At 45.0% G+C, this 21,398-nt stretch overlaps 1 protein-coding gene across 1 annotated transcript; it reads right to left on the bottom strand.

Annotated features, from left to right (window-relative positions):
- Positions 1 to 1,452: 1,452 nt before the first annotated feature.
- LOC309364582 (uncharacterized protein) lies at positions 1,453 to 13,365 on the bottom strand. Its single transcript, XM_081902199.1, has 5 exons — positions 12,738 to 13,365; positions 10,492 to 10,618; positions 7,396 to 7,484; positions 6,080 to 6,206; positions 1,453 to 5,034 (listed from the first exon to the last, which is right to left on the bottom strand). Exons 1-5 carry the CDS (start codon positions 13,134 to 13,136, stop codon positions 3,851 to 3,853), a joined length of 1,926 nt encoding a protein of 641 aa, XP_081758325.1. The 5' UTR covers positions 13,137 to 13,365; the 3' UTR covers positions 1,453 to 3,850.
- Positions 13,366 to 21,398: the final 8,033 nt, after the last annotated feature.

Here is a 21,398-nt window from a genome sequence, read left to right on the forward strand (position 1 = left end):
GAAGCAGGACCAAGCCCCCGGTGACATTAAGAGCAGAGGGATGATACAGTCTCTTCACACGGGCAGAGTCCGTGCCTGCCTCAAAGCGTTTCTCAGGAGGTATTTATGTAGGCATTTCTTGTTGCATTAAGTTGCCTCGTGCATCTCTCCATTCTGAGACTTCGGTTATTTGCAGAATAACAAAAATAAGGTGATGCTTGGGGGGTCGGTCCCTTGAGTTTTGGGGCAAGAAAAAAAGAGAACTAAATCACTATGATTCCTATAATTAGGAGGTGAAGCATCACCTGCACCCTGGGCAGAGTGGCTCAAGGAGCAGGTGCAGAGCTGGAGGAAAACAGATCCGCAAGAGGAAAGGCCATAGCTCAGGGGTAGAGCATTTGTGAGGGGACCTCAGCAAGGGGAATTAGAGTTAAGGAGATATTGCAGCACAGCATCGTCTTGTGCAGATGCCTGGTTATCGTCTTCCAAAGCAATTACTCTATTCCAAACTTAAAAATGGAAAGCATAATGCTGGTGGTCAACAAGAGAGGTTTAAAGACTCTCTCAAGGCAAATCTTTAAAAAATGTAGTACAGTGGTGCCTCGCAAGACGAAAATAATCCGTTCCGCGAGTCTCTTTGTCTAGCGGTTTTTTCGTCTTGCGAAGCAATCCTATTAGCGGATTAGCGCTATTAGCGGCTTAGCGGCTATTAAAGGCTTAGCGACTTAGAAAAAGGAGGGGGGAAAGGGGGAAAAAGTCGGAAAAACTCTCAAGACGTTTTCGTCTTGCGAAGCAAGCCCACAGGGAAATTCGTTTTGCGAAGCACCTCCAAAATAGAAAATCCTTTCGTCTAGCGGGTTTTTCGTCTTGCGGGGCACCACTGTATAAACACTAGCAATTGGGAAACATTGGCTTGTGAGCGCTCCAGTTGGAGAACAGCCTTTACCAAAGGTGTCATGGACTTTGAAGACACTTGAACTCAGGACGCAAGGGAGAAATGTGCTAAGAGGAAGGCACACTTGGCAAATCCACACCATGATCAACTCCCGCCCGGAAACCAATGTCCCCACTGTGGAAGGACGTGTGGATCCAGAATCGGCCTCCACAGTCACTTACGGACTCACTATTAAAACCGTGTTTATGGAAGACAATCTTACTTGCTACGAGTGATTGCCAAAGAGAGAAGAGAGAGATTTGCACTGCAAGCAGAAGATCTCAGGTTCGATCCCCGACTTCTGCCGGGATCCCCGCGTTAGATGCGATAGTACTAGACCGCCTATAGCCATTTGGTGATGAATGCATTTCGACAGAGCAGCTGTGCTCCAGCAGCCAATAGGAGTTGCAGTCGCTACCTTGCAGAGCCTACATCCCTCAGGAGCGGGCCGTCCTCTGAACCATTCCACGTGTCCCAAGAAAGCCCAAAGAGCCTTGAGGGCATCAGATACTCCCTTCTCACACAGTAAAGAACTCGTGTGTCCATAAGTTTTCCTTTATTGATTTGCTTTCAATGCTTATGCCTTTCCTTTCCATATATAGTTCAATGCTGCTAAGGAAAATGATGATGATGATGATGATGATATGCAATTAAAAGCAACAACATATGCAAGCACAAACGAGAAGTATTTCAAAAGGAAGAGAACAAAATCTACAAGCCAGAAATAGCGCGATTTGCGGGTGGGGGGAAGCAACAGTGAAAATATCCCACAAAGGTTACGTATCAATTATAGTGGGAGCCTGGATAGCTCAGTTGGTTAGAGTGTGATGCTGATAATACCAAGGTTGCAGGTTCGATCCCCATCCAGGACAGCTGCGTACTCCTGCATTCCAGGGGGTTGGACTAGATTATCCTCAGGGTCCCTTCCAACTTTATGATTCTTTGTGAGAGCTGGGAGGGTTCAGAACTCTTCTTTGTGTGGAATAAGGATGAAGAAATCATTTTAATAGAGGGCTTTATATTCCCTTTTTCTTCTTTTCCATCTTTATTGTCTTGCTTTTGTTCTTCTTGCTCTTTCCCCTTTTTTATATTAGTTTCAGCCTGGACACTGAGGTCCATCTCCGAGGGCCTTCTGGCAGTTCCCTCACTGAGAGAAGTGAGATTACAGGGAACCAGGCAGAGGGCCTTCTCGGTGGTGGTGCCCGCCCTGTGGAACACCCTCCCATCAGATATCAAGAAAAGGAACAACTACAGTGGAACCTCGGTTTTCAGACTTAAATCCATTCTGGAAGATCGTTCAACTTCCATAAAGTTCAAAAACTGGGGATCAATGGATTGGCTGCAAAGTCAATGGGAAAAAATGAAAAAAGCGGCTGGGAAGATGTATGGCTTCCGGAAATCGTTTGAAAACAAAAGCATTCACTTCTGGATTGTCGGCATTCAGGTTCCAAATTGTTCAGCTTTGAAGCGTTCGACAACCAAGGTTCCACTGTATCTGACTTTTAGAAGACATCTGAAGGCAGCCCTGATTAGGAAAGCTTTTACTGATGTTTTATCATGTTTTTAAGATTCTGTTGGGAGCCACCCAGAGTGGCTGCGGAAACCCAGCCAGATGGGCGGCGTATAAATAATATATTTATTTATTATTATTATTATTATTATTATTATTATTATTATTATTATTATTATTCTCTTATTGCATTTGATGTTGAAAACTTTCAATATAAATTGATTTACACAAAAAAAGGAGAAGGCAGCACCAAACAGGAAGCAGAAAGGTACAAAAACAAACTTCACAAACAGCTTTCCATTTTGCCTCCTCTCCCACCCCATCCTAATCGGAGAGATTAAAAAAAATGCTGCATTGAAGATGCTTTGTGAAAATACAAGGCGCGTAAACCAAATATGTATGTTACTTATGCAATCATGGCCATGCAATATCTAAATGACAAAGAAGAAAGTAACACTGAAAATATCCCACAAAGATTATATATCAATTATGGCAAATCAATCAATCAAATCCAACCTCCAAACGCTGAAGACCTCCCTAAAATAAACCGGCCTTATAAATAAGTTCACAAAAATTACTGGCCTGCCACTATTGTTTTCTTACCCTCATGCTGGGCTGGAAATAGTGCCAGAAAACCCCATCCCTCCTCTGACAACCCACTTGCCTTTTGTGCTGAACTCAGAGTGGGTACAGAATACTGCCTCCTTCACTTGCCTGCCCACAATTCCTTGTCTCCCAAGGCTATCAGGCTAATGCTTAAACATAAGGCTGGTCTTAACACTGCAATGAAAGGCCATGAATCAGAGAGGAGGGACAAATCCCCTCGGATAGCTCAGTTGGTACAGCATGAGACTCTTAATCTAAGGGTCAAGGGTTCAAGTCCCAGGTTGGGCAAAAACATTCCTGCATTGCAGGGGGCTGGACTAGGTGGTCCCCGCGGTCCCTTCAAACTCTACAGTTCTGTGAAATCTCCATGGGTAGGGTGTGGCGACAGAGGAAGGCCCCTCCCCAGGCGTAGGTTTGGAGTTGACAAGTGGGCCTATGTAGATGACCTTGATCTCCAAGCATGCTCATATGAGAAGCTGGTCCAACAGAAACCATGGTCCAAAACCAGTTTCACAATCTGTATCATGGTTAACTCTTGCACCTGCAAGACTTGAAGCTTTCATTCGTTTGTTCAGAATAGTATGGAAACTTTTTTTTTTTTTTTACAGAAATCTTAAGTGCAAAAAATGGAAGTACAAAATGAGAAGTCCACAGTAAGGCAAAACCTTTCTTTGGGCCAACTGAAATGTCACAAAATAAGTCAGCAACCTTTTCAATTCTCCGAAAGCTTCTTTTACGCTCCCCAACACTCCCAAGTATTCATTTGGGGTAGAGGAGTTTAATTCCCTGTGTGGGTTCTCTGATGGCTAATAAGGGCTGGGCTAGCAACAGGGTTCTTGCTTAATCTCAGAAGCCATACACTGGCTTTCCTCTGTGAATTCCCCTAGAGGGCATAAGATGGATACGCCATCTGAAGCCATTTCAACGCTCCAAGCAATGATGGGTCTCCCAACCCCAGCGTGAACTTTTTGGTGTCTGTTTAGATCCGCTTTTCTGTAAAACCTCTTCCCACATTCCAGACACTGGAAAGGTCTCACCCCAGTGTGGATTCTCTGGTGTGAAGTAAGGTCCGTTTGCTGCCTGAAATACTTCCCGCACTCTGGGCACTGATACGGTTTCTCTCCTGTGTGTATGCTTTGATGAGAGGTGAGGCTCTTTTTCTGACTGAAGGTCTTCCCACATTCCTGACACTCATATCGTCTCTCTCCTGTGTGGATTCTTTGGTGTGTGAGAAGGTTGGATTTGTCGTAAAAGCTCTTCCCGCAGTGCGAGCACATGAAGGGTCTCTCCCCGGTGTGGATTCTCTGATGGGAAGTGAAGCTCGTGATTTGGCTGAAGCTCTTTCCACATTCCGTGCAAGTATATGGTTTCTCCCCCGTGTGGATTCTTTGGTGTCTAGTAAGGTGTGGCTTATCGTAGAAGCTCTTCCCGCATTCCGAGCAAACGTACGGTTTCTCCCCAGTGTGGATTCTTTGGTGGGAAGTCAGGCCGAAGCTTTGATGGAAGCCTTTTCCACATACCAAGCACTGATATGGTTTCTCCCCTGTGTGGATTCTTTGGTGGATGACCAGGCTCGATTTGTCGTAAAATCCCTTTCCACACTCGGAACACTTATACGGTCTTTCTCCCGTATGAATTCTTTGATGTGACGAGAAGCTTGCTAGCTGCCGGAAACTCTTTCCACACTCCAGACATTTGTATGGCTTCTCTCCTGTGTGGATTCTCCAATGAACATTAAGGTCTGACTTGCGATTGAAGCTTTTCCCACATACTGGGCAGACATTTTTTCTTTGCCCTTTCTGTTTCCCCTGCTGAACTAAGATTTCGGGGAAATTGTCACCCTGCCACGTAACAGATTCGTTCATCCACATCTCTGTTTGATTTCCTTCCTGCTTTTCTGGCTCAACTTGATCTCCAATCTCCTCTTCCATTTCTAGATTCTTGTTCCTTTCCGACGACTCTCCATGTGTCCCTTCATCAGTCTTACGCTCCCACTCATCACCTTCTGGAATACAGAGAGAGAAACTTGGTTAGAGGACACAGCAGGGGAACAAGGAGGAAGTATTTTTTTTCATCACCCATCATGCCAAATATGCTGCTGCAGAGGAGACATCATACAGGTGTGGTTCTGCTTCCACATTCTTTCCAAAGACTTATAACTGCTCTACACATCCAACAGAAGTTCCTAGACTGTGCCTTCCAGATTTGATTGGGGCTGCACTTGAAGATGACTTAGAAACTTCAACTGGTCCAAACTGCAGCGGCCAAATTACTGCCTGGGGTTCCATTTAAATCTCATATAACACATGTTTTCAAACAGCTGCATTTCTTTATCCCATCTCAGCTGCATGTAAGTTGACCTACCCCTTTTGCAATGAACAGACCACACACTGCTAAGTAAGTTTAAAATGCTTTACTTACAGTTCCAAGCTGCACTGGGTACCATGCAATGGGTTAATTCCCGGGCCCAATTCAAGGTACTCATGCTTGTGTTTAAAGCCATAAATCATTCAGGCCCCAAATATATGAAAAACTGCCTCCTTTCCTACAGACCTCCAAGGCGCCCATCCCCACCCCCCGAAGCTCAGGATAGTGATGGTGGCAGACTATAAGCTGTAGAACTCCCTCCCCACAGAAGTGTGTCTGGCAACTTCATTACAGTGGTACCTTGGTACTCAAATGGCTTGGCTCCCGAACAAATTGGCTCCCAAACGCCGCAAACACGGAAGTAAGTGTTCTGGTTTGCAAATGTTTTTCAGAAGCTGGACGTCTGACGTGGCTTCTGCTTGAGTGCAGGAAGCTCCTGCAGCCAATCGGAAGCCACGTCTTGGTTTCCGAAAGGTTTCGGGGGTTGGAACAGACTCCCGGAACATATTAAGTTCGAGAACCAAGTTACCACTGTATATATGCTTTAGACAAACCTCTTTAACCTGGCCTTTGACACCTGAGAGGCATATTTTCAAGATTCACTGTATATTTTGTGACAGCATTTTTAAAAGTTGTATTGTATTGTAACAAATGGATGGGACTTAACAAAGTCTGGCCCTTACCCAGAGAGGCCACGTTCCAGTAATTCTCCAGTTGCACTTCCCCGTGCAGAGCCCTTTGGCCCGGATCCAGCAGAGCCCACTCCTCCTCGGTGAAACACACGGCCACTTCCTCAAAGGCCATGGGACCCTGAATGAGGAAGAAAATGGCACGTCCTTCAAGTTACATATATCTTACATATATATCTTGGGCTAGGGTATTTTTAGAGGGAACAGTTGTTGTGGGAATGGTTGTTGCTGTTGTCACTGTTCATTTCTCACACCTTTATTTTGGATATTATTATTTATGTGGAAATAGTTCAATTTGGTTGTGAGCTTTTTGATGCTTCACTTATTGTTTACGACTACTTTTGTTATGCTTGTACAGTGCTACCTTGGTTCTCAAACGGCTTAGCGCCGAACAGATCGGCTCCCGAACGCTGCAAACCCGGAAGTAAGTGTTCCGGTTTGCAAATGTTTTTCGGAAGCTGAACATTCAACGTGGCTTCCGCTTGAGCACAGGAAGCTCCTGCAGCCAATCAGAAGCCGTGCCTTGGTTTTCAAATGTCGAATGGAGTTCCAGAACGGTTAAGTTCGAGAACCAAGGTTCCACCGTAGTTATGTAATTTTTTTAATATATGTTGTAAGCCGCTTTGAGCATGGTTTTAACTTTGGAAAGGCAGCATACAAACGAAAGATTGACAAACAGATTCTGCAAGATTTCTGATTTGGAAGAAATGAGCGTCCCCTTCCCCACCACCCCTTTGGAGCCAAACCTTTGCCTAACGAAAATAAGCAGAGCTCGCAGCCTCTGTTGTGTGTCGTTTGATGGGTTTAACATCTCTATCGCCATATGACAGGCACCCAATATACAGTCATACCTTGGAAGTAGAACAGAATCTGTTACGGAAGCCTGTTTGACTCCCAAAACATTCAGAAACCGAAATGCGGCTTCTGATTGGCTGCGGGAAGCTCCTGAAGCCAATCGGAAGCCGGGGAAGTCCCATCAGACGTTCGGCTTCCAAAACTAGTTCGCAAAAACGGAACAGTCATTTTTGTTTAGGGGCCAAAACTAAGCTGTTCGAAAGCCCAGGTACAACTGTATGCACTTAGACTAAGCATTAGGAATAATTTTCTGACGGTAAGAGCTGCTCGACAAGTGGAACAGACCCTCTCAGAAGGTGGTGGGCTGCTTCACTGGAGGTCAGGTGGCCATCTGTCAGGGATTCTTTAGGTGTGACTCCCTCATGTGGTCCCTTCCATCTCTATACTTCTGTGAATCTATGGAACGTGGAAGCTCCCCAACCATCCTGTGTACACGTTTTTCTGACGATCCTTACCCGAGTTGACCGTACAGAAGCTGCTGCTGTTGCTCTGTCACAAATGAGAGATGATTCGGAGAAAGTCAGGGACAACACCCCATTGCCTGCTGCAGAAGATGGCGAAAAGAGATATTGTTTTTGCTTTTAGAAAAGCAGTGCTAATAATAATAATAATAATAATAATAATAATAATAATAATAATAATAATTTATTATTTATACCCCGCCCATCTGGCTGGGTTTCCCCAGCCACTCTGGGCGGCTTCCAATCGAGCGTTAAAAACAATAAAGCATTAAATATTTAAAACTTCCCTAAACAGGGCTGCCTTCAGATGTCTTTTAAAGATAAGATACAGTGGTGCCTCACAAGACAAAAAGAATCCGTTCCGCGATTCTCTTCGTCTAGCGGTTTTTTCGTCTTGCGAAGCAAGCCCATTGACAGCTTAGCGGATTAGCGCTATTAGCGGTCTAGCGGCTTTTAGCGATCAGCTGAGAGGCGGCTTATCAGCGGAAAAGCTGATAAGCGGCTTAGCGGCTTAGGAAAGGGGGGGAAGCGGAAAAAACCCGCGGGAACTCGCAAGATTTTTTTTGTCTTGCGAAGCAACCCCATAGGGAAATTCGTTTAGCGAAGCGCCTCCAAAACGGAAAACCCTTTCGTCTAGCGGGTTTTCCGTCTTGCGCGGCGTTCGTCTTGCGGGGCACCACTGTAGCTGCTTATTTCCTTCACATCTGATGGGAGGGCGTGACACAGGGCAGGCGTCACTACCAAGAAGGCCCTCTGTCTGGTTCCCTGTAACCTCACTTCTCACAATGAGGGAACTGCCAGAAGGCCCTCAGCGCTGGATCTCAGTGTCCGGGCTGGACGATGGGGGTGGAGACGCTCCTTCAGGTATACTGGGCCAAGGCCGTTTAGGGCTCTAAAGGTCAGCACCAACACTTTGAACTGTGCTCGGAAACGTACTGGGAGGCAATGAAGGTCTTCCAGGACTGGTGTTATATGGTCTCGGCAGCCGCTCCCAGTCACCAGTCTGGCTGTCGCATTCTATATTAGTTGCAGCTTCTGGGTCACCTTCAAGGGTAGCCCCACGTAGAGCGCATTGCAGTAGTCCAAGCGGGAGATAACTGCTGCTGTTATGCCCATGCTGCCAACTTTTTTTATTGCTTGGTTAATCTGAAGGGGCAACAGCGCACTAAAAGGTATCAGCACACAATATTTCTCTAAAATGCTACAAGTATAATGCAATGATTTCATAACCGCAATGCCAACCTGAACTCCTTTGGGAGGGAATGGTGGGATATGAATCAGATAACAAACAAAAGGAATAATACTCCTAAGTATAAGAGGAAACAACATCCACAACTGATGAATGGGTTAATAAAATTAACGGACTGTGTTGAAACGGCAGCGCTAACTGCCAGACTAGAAGAGTGGAATTTCTTCTTGCTAGGTTTATACTGAATGTATTGTTATGAAGGCAGTAAAGAGATCTGAATTATAATGTCTTTATCGAACAATATGGAAAGTCAAAGAAAAAACAAAAATGGTTATTTGTAATGTAGCTAAGATGGATTATGTGAAAATTTAATAAAATATAAATCTTTCAAAAATACTTCTCTCTCTCTCTCTCTATATATATGCCACCTTACAATATAATGTTGTTGTGCATATTAAGACATTTAAAAGCCTTTCTCTTTACTCAGGCATTTGAAGGCTAAAATCTTGGCAGCCCTGAGGATAATTGTGACTGCTTTAAACTGTTTTCAGGATGTTTTAAATTATACTTTTTACTAGCGTGCTGCAATTCTGGGATATAGAGGGACATAAATGATCATCATCAACAACAAAACATTATGATCACCAAGTCATTTAATTTGCCACTTTCAGATTCCCCATAGATCAGTTTTAAAAAGAGATAGGAGGGAGAAGAGAAGAGGAGAGAAGGAGGAGGATAATGTTAAAATTAAAATATAAACATAACTGAAATGCGTGGTAAAACAATTACATTGAATCAATACAGTGGATGCTCGGGTTGCGAACGTGATCCATGCAGGAGGCACGTTCGCAACCCACAGCACTGCATGATTTGGCACTTCTGCGCATGCACAAAGCGCAATTTAGTGCTTCTGCCGAAACCCAGAAGTAACCTGTTCTGGTACTTCCAGGTTCGGCGTGGTGCGCAACCCGAAGACACGCAACGTGAAGCGTCTGTAACCCAAGGTATGACTGTACATACCGTATTTTTCGCTCCATAGGACGCACTTTTTTCCTCCTATAAAGTAAGGGGAAATGTGAGTGCATCTTATGGAGTGAATGGCGCTGCGCAGAGAGTTAGAGCTGCGCAGCGCGCCTTCAGCCACGCGCCTGCCTGGAAGCCGGAGGAGGAACGGAAGGGTCTCCTTCTGTTCCTTCTCCAGCTTTCCTTGAAGGGGCACTGTGCAGAGAGGGAGAACTGTGCAGCGCCCCTTCAGCGACGCACCTGCCCTGGCTTCTGCCTTAGCTTCGTGCAGGGGGAGCCTTCATCCCACTGCCCTGAAGAGGCTTGGTGCAGTTACCCCAGAAGCCAGAACAGCCACACGGTATCCCAGAAGCCAGATCCCTCTTGCTGTTCTGGCTTCTGGGGTTCAAAATAATTTTTTTCTTGTTTTCCTCCCCCCCCCCCCAAACTAGGTGCGTCTTATCATCTGGTGCATCCTATAGAGCAAAAAATACGGTAATTAAAACAGGAGACAAGATGGGATTCGACTCCATTGTATGTACGGAACAAGATCTACTATTGCAGTGGGATTCTTCCCTCTCCCCAAAGCCTGCTAAATCTGTTCTGGAGAGTTAAGAGAAAACTCCAAACAGATTTAATCTTGTCGTGCAAACATAACTTGTTCCATGCAGTCATACCCAGCTTAGAGTCATGCTGAATTCAACCCTCAGGCTGAGAGAGGAATAAGCTCTGGGAGTTGTGGTGGGACCCACGCTCAGAGATGGATAGGCACCCCCCACAGGCAAGATCAGCGGCTCATTAATTACAGGCATCCACAAAAAGGAAGAGGGAGATCTAGACTTTTCCCTGGAGAACGTCATAGCACCCAGATACTCAAGGGACGGGAAACCCTCCCTTACCCAGCGACGCATCTTGAGTCCGAATCTCTGGCGCGATTCCCACGCAGAGTGACTTCTTGCAGGCATTAGGAACGTCCTTTTCTGACTCGAGGGAATCAGCGACCGCTTGCGGGAGGGACCGCGGCACCTGAAACAGCAACCAAGATTTGATTCAGGGAGCAGGGAAGAGAACTAGGGGACTGGGATGGATTTTCACCATCTTCTCCTTCCAGCTCTGCAAAACTCTGCAGCACTCAGTGGGGCTGAAACAGGAACACAGGAAGCAGAGAATGGCCCACCTGCCACCAGGTGGGTCATTTAAATCACAATTTATATCATGATTTAAATCACAATTTATATCATGATTTAAATCACAATTTATATCATGATTTAAATCACAATTTATATCATGATTTAAATCACAATTTATATCATGATTTAAATCACAATTTATATCATGATTTAAATCACAATTTATATCATGATTTAAATCACAATTTATATCATGATTTAAATCACAATTTATATCATGATTTAAATCACAATTTATATCATGATTTAAATCACAATTTATATCATGATTTAAATCACAATTTATATCATGATTTAAATCACAATTTATATCATGATTTAAATCACAATTTATATCATGATTTAAATCACAATTTATATCATGATTTAAATCACTAGTAGCTTTTACAGTTATATCAAAAATTACTAATTTGGTTATACTATTAGAAATACATAGGCAGATAATAATGAAATTACAGTGGTACCTTGGGTTACATACGTTTCAGGATACATACGCTTCAGGTTACAGACTCCACTAACCCAGAAATAGTGCTTCAGGTTAAGAACTTTGCTCCAGGATGAGAACAGAAATTGTGCTCTGGCAGTGCGGCGGCAGCAGGAGGCCACATTAGCTAAAGTGGTGCTTCAGGTTAAGAACAGTTTCAGGTTAAGAACGGACCTCCGGAATGAATGAAGTCTATTGTGAGGTTGGCTGTTTACATTTGGACAACTTTCCTGCTGTACTTTATCAGAAGGAGAAATATCATCATCTCCTTAATAATAATTTAAACAATTTATTTAACTAAAACAATAACATTATTGCATATGTATGCATGCTTGTTAACTGATGTGATTAAATAATTTTATTTTTTTAACGGAGTTTTAGCACACATGAAAAACTTAAAACAAATCCTTATTTCCTGATAGTCTTTCCTTACTTCCTTATAGCCTTTGGAGTGTAATGTAACTTAAATAGAAAACTGTCTTTAGGAAGATTTTCCTCCAAAAGCATTTTATTTTAAAAATCCGATTTAAATTTAAAAAATCCAATTTAAATCCAAAAAATCTGATTTAAATGAAACCAACCAGATAGGCAGGATATAAATAATTAATTATTATAAATTATTATTATTATTATTAACTCCCTGGAGACCTAGAGATGTGACGATAGACTGCTCTGCCGCCTTTCTTTTAGCAAATGTTTTGTGACACTGGGGGAGGTTACTGATTGCCAAAAATTGGAAAAGCAGCAGCGTCCCAACTAAAACAAACTGGTTATCTAAAATGATGGAATGCTTCCATATTGCCGAACTAACAGGGAGGGTAAGAGGAGATATGGGTACAAAAAGTGAATAAGGAGTGGGCTATCTTTAAGGATGTATGGAAGTGAGAGCTGGACCATAAAGAAGGTTGATCGCCGAAGAATTGATGCTTTTGAATTCTGATGCTGGAGGAGATGGTTGGACAGTGTTCTCGAAGCTACAAACATGAGTCTGACCAAACTGCGGGAGGCAGTGGAAGACAGGAATGCCTGGCGTGCTCTGGTCCAGGGGGTCACGAAGAGTCGGACACGACTAAACGACTAAACAACAACAACAATCTTTAAGGAATACATCAAAATTTATGTGGAAAAAGTAGAATTTCTGACAGATACTGAGTGAATCCAGAAAAGGATTAGAGCGAAAGGAGAGTAAAGTTAAGATAAAAGAAGAGATTGAAGAAATAATGAAAAGTGTTTAAGCCAGTTGGAAAAATAAAGTAGCGTAACAAGAACGGCTGGAAGTCAAGTCACCTGGTGGGTGTCCGTGTGGGGCAGGTGTCTAGGTATGTTGATATGTATAGTATAGGTAAGTATTATATAGAGTAATGTAGGTACGTTTTATGTTTGGAAAACTAGGTAGTGTGTTGTGTACATGTATTGTGTAAATGTATATGTATGTGTTTTGTTAATAAAAAAAATGGAAATATTCTCTCACCTGTTTCTCCTCTCCCTGCTTCTTCCCCTCCACCTGGCTCAGGAGGAAGCCTTCGGCCAGGGCCACCGCCTGGGAGCTGGTCTCCGCTCCGCACTCCCTGACCCAGTTCTCCATCTCCGGGGGGAGGACAGCCAGGAACTGCTCCAGGATCACCAGGTCCAGCATCTGGGCCTTGGTGAGCCTTTCTGGCTTCAGCCACCGACGGCAGAGACTGTGGAGTCGGCTGCAAACCTCTCGGGGTCCCTCGGCCTCCTGGTAGAGTAACCCTCTGAAGCGCTGGCGTTGGTCATCAGAGCTGGCATCGTCCACCCCCGGGATCTCTGGGACAGACTTTTCCCCGTACGTCCCACGGCTCCCAACCTCAACAGCGTCAGGGCCAGCTGCGGTTCGCTCCTCCATCTTCGCTCTGTACACCAAGGCGGCTTCCGAGATCGCCGTAAAGATATTCTCCCGCCAATTTCTCTCTTGTTAAAGCCAAGAGCTGTCCGGCTCGGAGGCTTGCAAAGGGATGGAGTTCTTCTGCGTGGAGCAAAGGTATTTTCACAAGCAGGTGCGGACGATTCCAGCTAGCTACCAACTGGGGCTTCTGCCTGCAGGAAAAACAGACAGATGTTAAGGCTCAGTGAGAAACCAGAGATTGAAGAGCTGTTGGGGGGGGGGGAATTAAAAATACTGTTTGTAATGCTGTAACCCACCCTGGCACCTTAGCGAGAATGCAGGGTAATAAGTAAATAGGTTATGCACCCACATGCGGTGGTTTTGCCTCTAGGTCGCTACAGTGTTGGCGATGCAATCTTTGATCGCATTTCTAAAATCAAGAACTGGCCCACCCACAAAGTACAGTGGTGCCTCGCAAGACGAAATTAATCCGTTCCGTGAGGCTCTTCGTATAGCGTTTTTTTCGTCTTGCGAAGCAAGCCCATTGACAGCTTAGCGGATTAGCGATACAGCTGTCAAGCGGCTTCCAGCGATCAGCTGTTAAGCGGCTTATCAGCGGAACAGCTGATAAACGGCTTAGCGGCTTAAGAAAAGGGCGGAAAAAGCGGAAAAACCCCGCGGGGGGATGCAAGATTTTTTTCGTCTTGCGAAGCAACACCATAGGGGAATTCGTTTTACGAAGCACCTCCAAAACAGAAAACCCTTTCGTCTAGCGGGTTTTTCATCTTGCGAGGCGTTCGTCTTGCGGGGCACCACTGTAGCTCCTTCTCTTGTTTTCCCTGGCCTCAAACTCCTCCATAAATATCTTATTCATTTCCTCTTGGCTGCAGCTGGAGGCTGAAAAACGTCCTTTGGCTTTTTATTATTACAGTGGTACCTCTGGTTGCGAACAGGATCCGCTCCAGAGTCCCATTCGCAACCTGAAAAGAACGCAACCCAAGTCTGCGCAGGTCGCGATTCACCGCTTCTGTGCATGCGCCTGACGTCATTTTGCGCATCTGCGCATGCGTGAGTGGCGATTGCTAAGCCACTCTGAGAATTGTAGCTCTGTGAGGGGAAGGGGTGGGTGGGTGTCTCTGAATAACTCTCAGCACCTTTAAAAAACTACAGTTCACAAGGTGCTTTGTGGGGAGGGGAGGCCTGACTTCTTAAAGTGGCATCCGACTGCTTTAAATATACAGTGTGATGGCTTCCTCTTTTCAAATTTACACAGCAGGAAACAGAGGTTTGCTCAATTAAATGCGGATTCAAGCATTCCGTCGCCTTGGGGGGGGGCGGATTTATTACATTTTTATTTTTTCCTTTTTGCAGTTTGTAACTGTGTTTGCGGGAGGAGGGTTGTGGGTTATTCTCTGTCTTTTGTGTTCTCGTTTTGCATTTTTATGTTGTGAACCGCCCTGCGATTTTCAGGAAACGGGTGGTATACAAAATTCATAACTAATAATAAAAATAATAACAACATGATGAGGTTTGAGCTCTGCAAGCAAAATGAAGTGGGGGGAATTGCTTTAAGCACTGTGAAAGCTTTCCGCAAAGCATATCAAGGCTCAACAAAGGAGACCGTCTGGAGAGGGTCCAAAAAGTCTGGCTTTTAATTTATATCATGGGTAGGCAAACTAAAGGCCAGGGGCCAGATCCGGCCCAATCACCTTCTCAATCCGGTCCGCGGACGGTCCGTGAACCAGCGTGTTTTTACATGAGTAGAATGTGTCCTTTTATTTAAAATGCATCTCTGGGTTATTTGAGGGGCATAGAAATTTGTTCATTTTTTTCCAAAATATAGTCCAGCCCCACAAGGTCTGAGGGACAGTGGACCAGCCCCCTGCTGACCCCTGATTTATATTAATAGTGGGCCTTTGGCAACAGTTGTGCAAACCTATAGATCCGGTAGGAAGTGAGAGCTGGACCATAAAGAAGGCTGATCGCCAAAGAATTGATGATTTGAATTATGGTGCTGGAGACTCTTGAGAGTCCCATGGACTGCAAGAAGATCCAACCTCTCCATTCTGAAGGAAATCAGCCCTGAGTGCTCACTGGAAGGGCAGATCCTGAAGCTGAGGCTCCAATACTTTGGCCACCTCATGAGAAGAGAAGACTCCCTGGAAAAGACCCTGATGTTGGGAAAGATGGAGGGCACAAGGAGAAGGGGGCGACAGAGGACGAGATGGTTGGACAGTGTTCTCAAAGCGACCAGCATGAGTTTGACCAAACAGTGGAAGACAGGAGTGCCTGGCGTGCTCTGGTCCAGGGAGTCACCAAGAGTCAGACACGACTAAACAAGAACAATAGATCCGGTATGCGTTTGAATCCCCGCCCCCAATAGTGACAGCTTGGAGGTGCCCCCCCCCACCCGCGTCTCCCTTTGTAGGGACTGAAAAATGAGGGATGGAGCAGGAGATCCCTGTCTGCCTCCTTCTGCCTGCCTTGGGCTTCTCTCCCCACGGGACCCGACCAAAGCCCACTCCTCTGCAATGCATTGCAGCGCAGTGCAACAATGCAACGTATTGCAACGCTGTAATGCAATGCAATGCACTGCAACAATGCAATTCACTGCATTGCAACCATGCAATGCAACTGCAACAGGGCAATGCAATTGCAACAATGCAATGCCGTCCCCTGCTCTTTCCTCCCTGGGGAATCGCCCCTTCCCGGAGAGGCCCTTTTGCACTCACCAAATGCTCTTTTGCCCGGGGAATGGTGGCAGGAGGGGGGGGGAGGCGCAGGCAGGAAGTGGGCCTTCCTCTTTCTTCTGAGGCGCCTCTCTAGGAAGGACGACTCTCTCGCGTTAACCTTTAGACTGCTGAATTCCCCCCCCCCCAATTCTACCCCCGCTCTCTCTCTCCAGCAAGTTTGCTCGTAAAGGAGCGCGTTGCATTGCGTTGCCTGTTCTTCTATTATTATTTTTAAAAAGGCTTCTAGTTAATTTTACTTTTTACTTGCTCGTGTTTCATTTTGATGTCAAGTGGCTTTGAGACTTTTGTGTGTCTTTGTAAAGAAGCATCCCGATGCAATATGATAAAATAATAATAAGCAGGACGTTTAAAGCACCAAAAAAGAATCCCATGAACAGTTAACAGTTAGAAAACTGCGGTTCCCACGATTATTTCTGGGAGGGCATGTTTTAAATGGGTGTTTCCCAAACGTGGGTCTCCAGCTGCTTTTTGGACTACAATTCCCACCATCCCTGACCACAGGTCCTGCTAGCTAGGGATGATGGGAGTTGTAGTCTAAAAAAAACAGCTGGCGACCCAAGTTTGGGGAACACGGATTGTATCTCGCACAAGAACGAGAGAGAAAGGTTGCTCAGACAAAACTTTTGAGCTTTTCTAGCCTTTCTAGATTTTATCTCTTGTCTCCTAAACTCCTCTCTGAAACTCTGGCGAGCTGCCTGAACTGCCTCGTTGGCTCAGATCACATTCATACAGTACAAATTTTTGTTAAAGGCAGTGGCGTAGCGTGGGTTGTCAGCACCCGGGGCAAGGCAAGTAATTTGCACCCCCTAACCCGTGGATTTGCGCCCCCTAACCCGTGGATTTGCGCCCCCTAACCCTAACCCCCAGATGTTGCGCCCGGTGCGGCCGGCCCCCCCTTCACCCCCCACGCTACGCCACTGGTTAAAGGTCCAAAGAGTTGTTAGGAGATTCTTCCCTGGCAGAGCGATGATTGTCAGAGTTCCCAGCCAGATGGTCGGGGTATAAATAATAAATTGTTGTTGTTGTTGTTGTTAGGAATGGGATGTTCGGCTTGTCAATGGCGTAGCGTGGGGGGTGCAGGGGGGGCCGGCCACACCGGGCGCAACATCTGGGGGTTAGGGTTAGGGGGCGCAAATCCACGGGTTAGGGGGCGCAAATTGCTTGCCTTGCCCCGGGTGCTGACAACCCACACTACGCCACTGCGGCTTGTGCCGAACGAGGGGCGGGAAAGGTTAAAGAAAGGGAGTGAAGAGGTCCCACAGAGGCAGGGGGAAAAAACAAGAGGAGGACCCCACTTCTTGTCTTCACCCTCCCCACCCACCCCCCCACATTTCAAAACCATTCAGCTGGCCCAGCCTCTTCTGGTAAGTGCAAAGTGGCAGGTGCAAGGAGTGACCCCCCTCCTTACCCAGGATGGAAAGTGCAAAGCAAGGAGAGAGGGGTCGCTGGAAAGCGGGGGACGGGGACGGGGACAATGCCAAAGCATCTCTAGTAAAGTGTGAGGCTGGAGCCCCCTGCAGGGAAAAAATAATGCACGCCAGGAAAGCGGCGTGGGAGTTTTGGGTGGAAGGCAAGTCCATAAAAGTCAGGAAGGGTCTAGGTAGAAGCCGCAAAAGGGAGGGTATCTGAGCCTGCCTCCCTCCATTTCTTTCTTAAAAAAAAGTTTTTGTTGAAATACTCTGAAATGCTTTATTGTCACTTGTTGCGAGGGACCCCTAAGGGTCATCTAGCCCAACCCCAGCAGTGCAGGGATATCACAGCTCTTTAAATGTGTGGTGTGAACAGGCCTCTTATCAGGACCACTGGTTCATCTTCATCAATATTACTGAACAACAACAACAACAACAACAAATTACTTATACTTTATACTTTATTGTTATGTACTGAGTTCAATAGGCTCCAAAAGGCAGCAGTCTGATTGGTCCTAGAACAATAGGATTCAGAATGCAGCAGTCTGATTGGTCCTAGAACAATGCAGCAGTATGATTGGTTAGCAGGAACCACCCAATCATGCTCCAGATAGAAGTGAATCCACAACCTGATTGGCTTACAGTAGAATTCCGGAATTAACCAATCATGTGCAGCCCATTGTGTAGATAATGTATATAAAGCAGATACTTTGAGGGGACATTCATTCATTCCTCCTCACCACTATGAGCTGAATAAAGAGCATGAAATCACTTTGCGACTCTGAGTATATTTCATTTATTGTCACTTCTACAACTTGTATACAGTGAGATTACATGAGTACCCCCCCACTTAGTCTGAATTCCCCTGTTTACTGACGCACACCCACCAAACCCGAAAGTCAGTTGCCCTGTTGTTATCTTTTCATTCAGCAGCCTAACAGCCCACGGATAAAAGCTTTTCTTTACCCTGTTGGTGCGACTAATCATGCTTCTATATCTTCTGCCACAGTTTATCTTGTGGGGTTTTTGCGGGGGAGGGAGAGAGAAAGAGGAGGGTATTGTTTCATTCTGTTGCATAGTGTCATCACGGGGATTAATATCATGTGGACAGGTCCTTTACTTATATATTTGTCTTCATATCTGAGCACTCCTTCAAGAGAGAGGCTTCTTGTTCCCTCTGAAGTTTGGGCGAAGAACACAAGACGACGGAAGAAGAGACCTCTGGATCAGGCCCATGGCCCGTCTGGTCCAGCATCCTGTTCCCCCGGTGGTCCAATGGAAATCAAGCAAGCAGGATTTGAGCACAGGAGCAACTCTCCCTTCTTTCTGTGGTTTCCAGCACAGCCATCGCGGCTGGTACCAATCCGTAGTCCTCTCTCTCTGTTTCGTGACCAAAGCTGAAGGACTCCCCATCCACACACACTCCAATCTCTAATTGTTTTCTTAGTCTTGATATCCGCCTGTGTTTCCTAAATGGAGACATATAAAATGCATGCGAGCAGTGTTTCTAGCCAGCTTTGAAACAGTACAGTGATGGTACCCTGCCTGATATCAAGTGGCAAGGAGTTCCAAAGTGTCAGCTGGTGTCCTTTCCATGGAGGTGCAGGTTGCAGCCACAGCAAAGGTGGCATTTTCCCATCTCCGCTGTATCAAGCAGTTGGTCCCTTACCTTTCTCGCCCTGATCTGGCCACAGTGATCCATGCAACGGAGAGAAAAGAAGCAAGCCCATAGAGAAATTCGTCTTGTGAAGCACCTCGAAAACCGGAAAACCCTTTCGTCTAGCGGGTTTTTTGTCTTGCGAGGCATTTGTCTTGCGGGGCACCACTGTATCTCTTTTTAAAATATTGTAAAATTTGTTTTGTAAATTTTTTATATGGGATTTTTAGTAAAACTACAACAACAATTAAAACATTCAGAAAATGACAATAAACTAAAACCTGTCGGCATTCTAAATATCTTTTAACAGGTAAGTCAAAAAAAGTTTTTAGCAGGTACTTGCACCTGACGGATATCAATGTGTGGGGAGTTCCAAAGTGTCGGTGCCGCCATGTGGAAGTTTGTGAAAGCCCTTTTCCTTTCCTGACGGCTCTTCCTTACCTGCCGACGACCATCATTCCAGCAGATCCTACGTTCAGATGGGTTGTGATAGAGCACGACGGAAGAGCTACCTCACCAGGTAATGATCAGTAGCCGTGCATTTATTTAGTATTTCTTTCCCAGTCAAACACAGATGTCACGTTGTTGATTAGAATATTAACAATGCCATCAACTACAACATACCTTACCAAAGAACCACTGCATACGATTAACGTATAAAACATTAACCTATTGAAATTAATGAGCAAGACTAAGTTTGGCCCATTAATTTCACTGGATATACACTATGCAGGTGATGGAGAAGACAGTCAGAACTCTAGAGGGCCACCTGTAGTTTCATTGGGAGTGAAGAAGAAACCTTTTAAATGTGTGGAATGTGGATTTTGCTTCCGTCATCATTCAAACCTGAGGGTACATCAACGGATTCACAGAGGAGAGAAGCCTTTTGAATGTATGGAATGTGGGAAATGTTTTAGCCGGAAGGAACACCTTGCTTCACACCAACGAACTCACACTGGGGAGAAGCCATTTAAATGTATGGAGTGTGGAAAGAGCTTCAGTAGGAACAGCGCACTTACTTTACATCAGCGAACTCACACAGGTGAAAAACCATTTAAATGTATGGAGTGTGGAAAGGGCTTTAATAGGAGTGAACACCTTACTCGACATCATCAAACTCACACAGGGGAGAAACCATTTAAATGTAAGGAGTGTGGAAAGACTTTCAGTACTGGTTCAACACTTAATATTCACCATCGAATCCACACAGAAGGAAAACCATATAAATGTATAGAATGTGGAAAGAGCTTCACTTATAGGGCAAATTGCCGAAGACATCAACAAACTCACACAGGGGAGAAACCATTTAAATGTATGGAGTATGGAAAGGGATTTAATAGGAGTGAACACCTTACTCGACATCATCAAACTCACACAGGGGAGAAACCATTTAAATGTATGGAGTGCGGAAAGGGCTTCATTCAAAATTCACATCTTAATTCACATCAGCGAACTCACACAGGAGGAAAACCATATAAATGTATGGAGTGTGGAAAGAGCTTTTATCATAGAGCACACCTTACTTGACATCAAATTCACACAGGGGAGAAACCATTTAAATGTATGGTGTGTGGAAAGGACTTTAATCAGAGTGCACACCTTACTTCACATCATCAAATTCACACAAGGGAGAAACTATTTAAATGTATGGAGTATGGAAAGACTTTCAGTACTGGTTCAACACTTAATATTCACCACTGAATCCACACAGGAGGAAAACCATATAAATGTATAGAATGTGGAAAGAGCTTCACTTATAGGGCAAATTGCAGAAGACTTCAACAAACTCACACAGGGGAGAAACCATTTAAATGTATGGAGTGTGGAAAGGGCTTCATGGATGGGCCAGGACTTACTAAACATAATCAAACTCATAAAAGGGAAAATAAAGTTTAAATGTGTGGTGTTTGTGTGGTGTCCCGGTGTTTGTATGTAAATTTGTAGGCACATGTATTAAACTAGTGCACAAGAGGTAATGCTAGGTAATACGGGTGAGAGTGTGAATCTGGAGTCTTGGTGGTGAGTGAGCTTGGTGGTGAGTGAGTTTTGATGCCCCCTTTTCACTGCCCAAATGATGGACCTACCTTGTCCTTTCGACCAGCATCACTGTTGAGATACAACAGGTGCTCACTACCTGAACTTTACATAATCCTTTGAATACCATTTTTATAATACGATTTTCCAGCTGAATGAAAAGGTTTCTGTACTAAAAAATAATTTGGCATTTTAAAACTCATTGGCTGCATTTTCCATACCACGGGAACACTGACCATCCCCTGTGCTACTCATCAATGAGCTTTGAATGCTATATTAAGTCAATAGACCATGAGTAGACCATTTTTAAGAGCTACAGTACTTCGCTTTATCCCGTAATCTGTTTGACCTCTTTTCTTCCTGCCTTCTGTTTATTCAAATGAAGTTTCACAGTTTGATGATTGGAGAGTGTGTGACTTTCAGCCTCATT

The sequence above is a fragment of the Podarcis melisellensis genome (genome assembly GCF_964234715.1).
Source record: "Podarcis melisellensis genome assembly, chromosome: 2".
NCBI lineage: Eukaryota > Metazoa > Chordata > Lepidosauria > Squamata > Lacertidae > Podarcis > Podarcis melisellensis.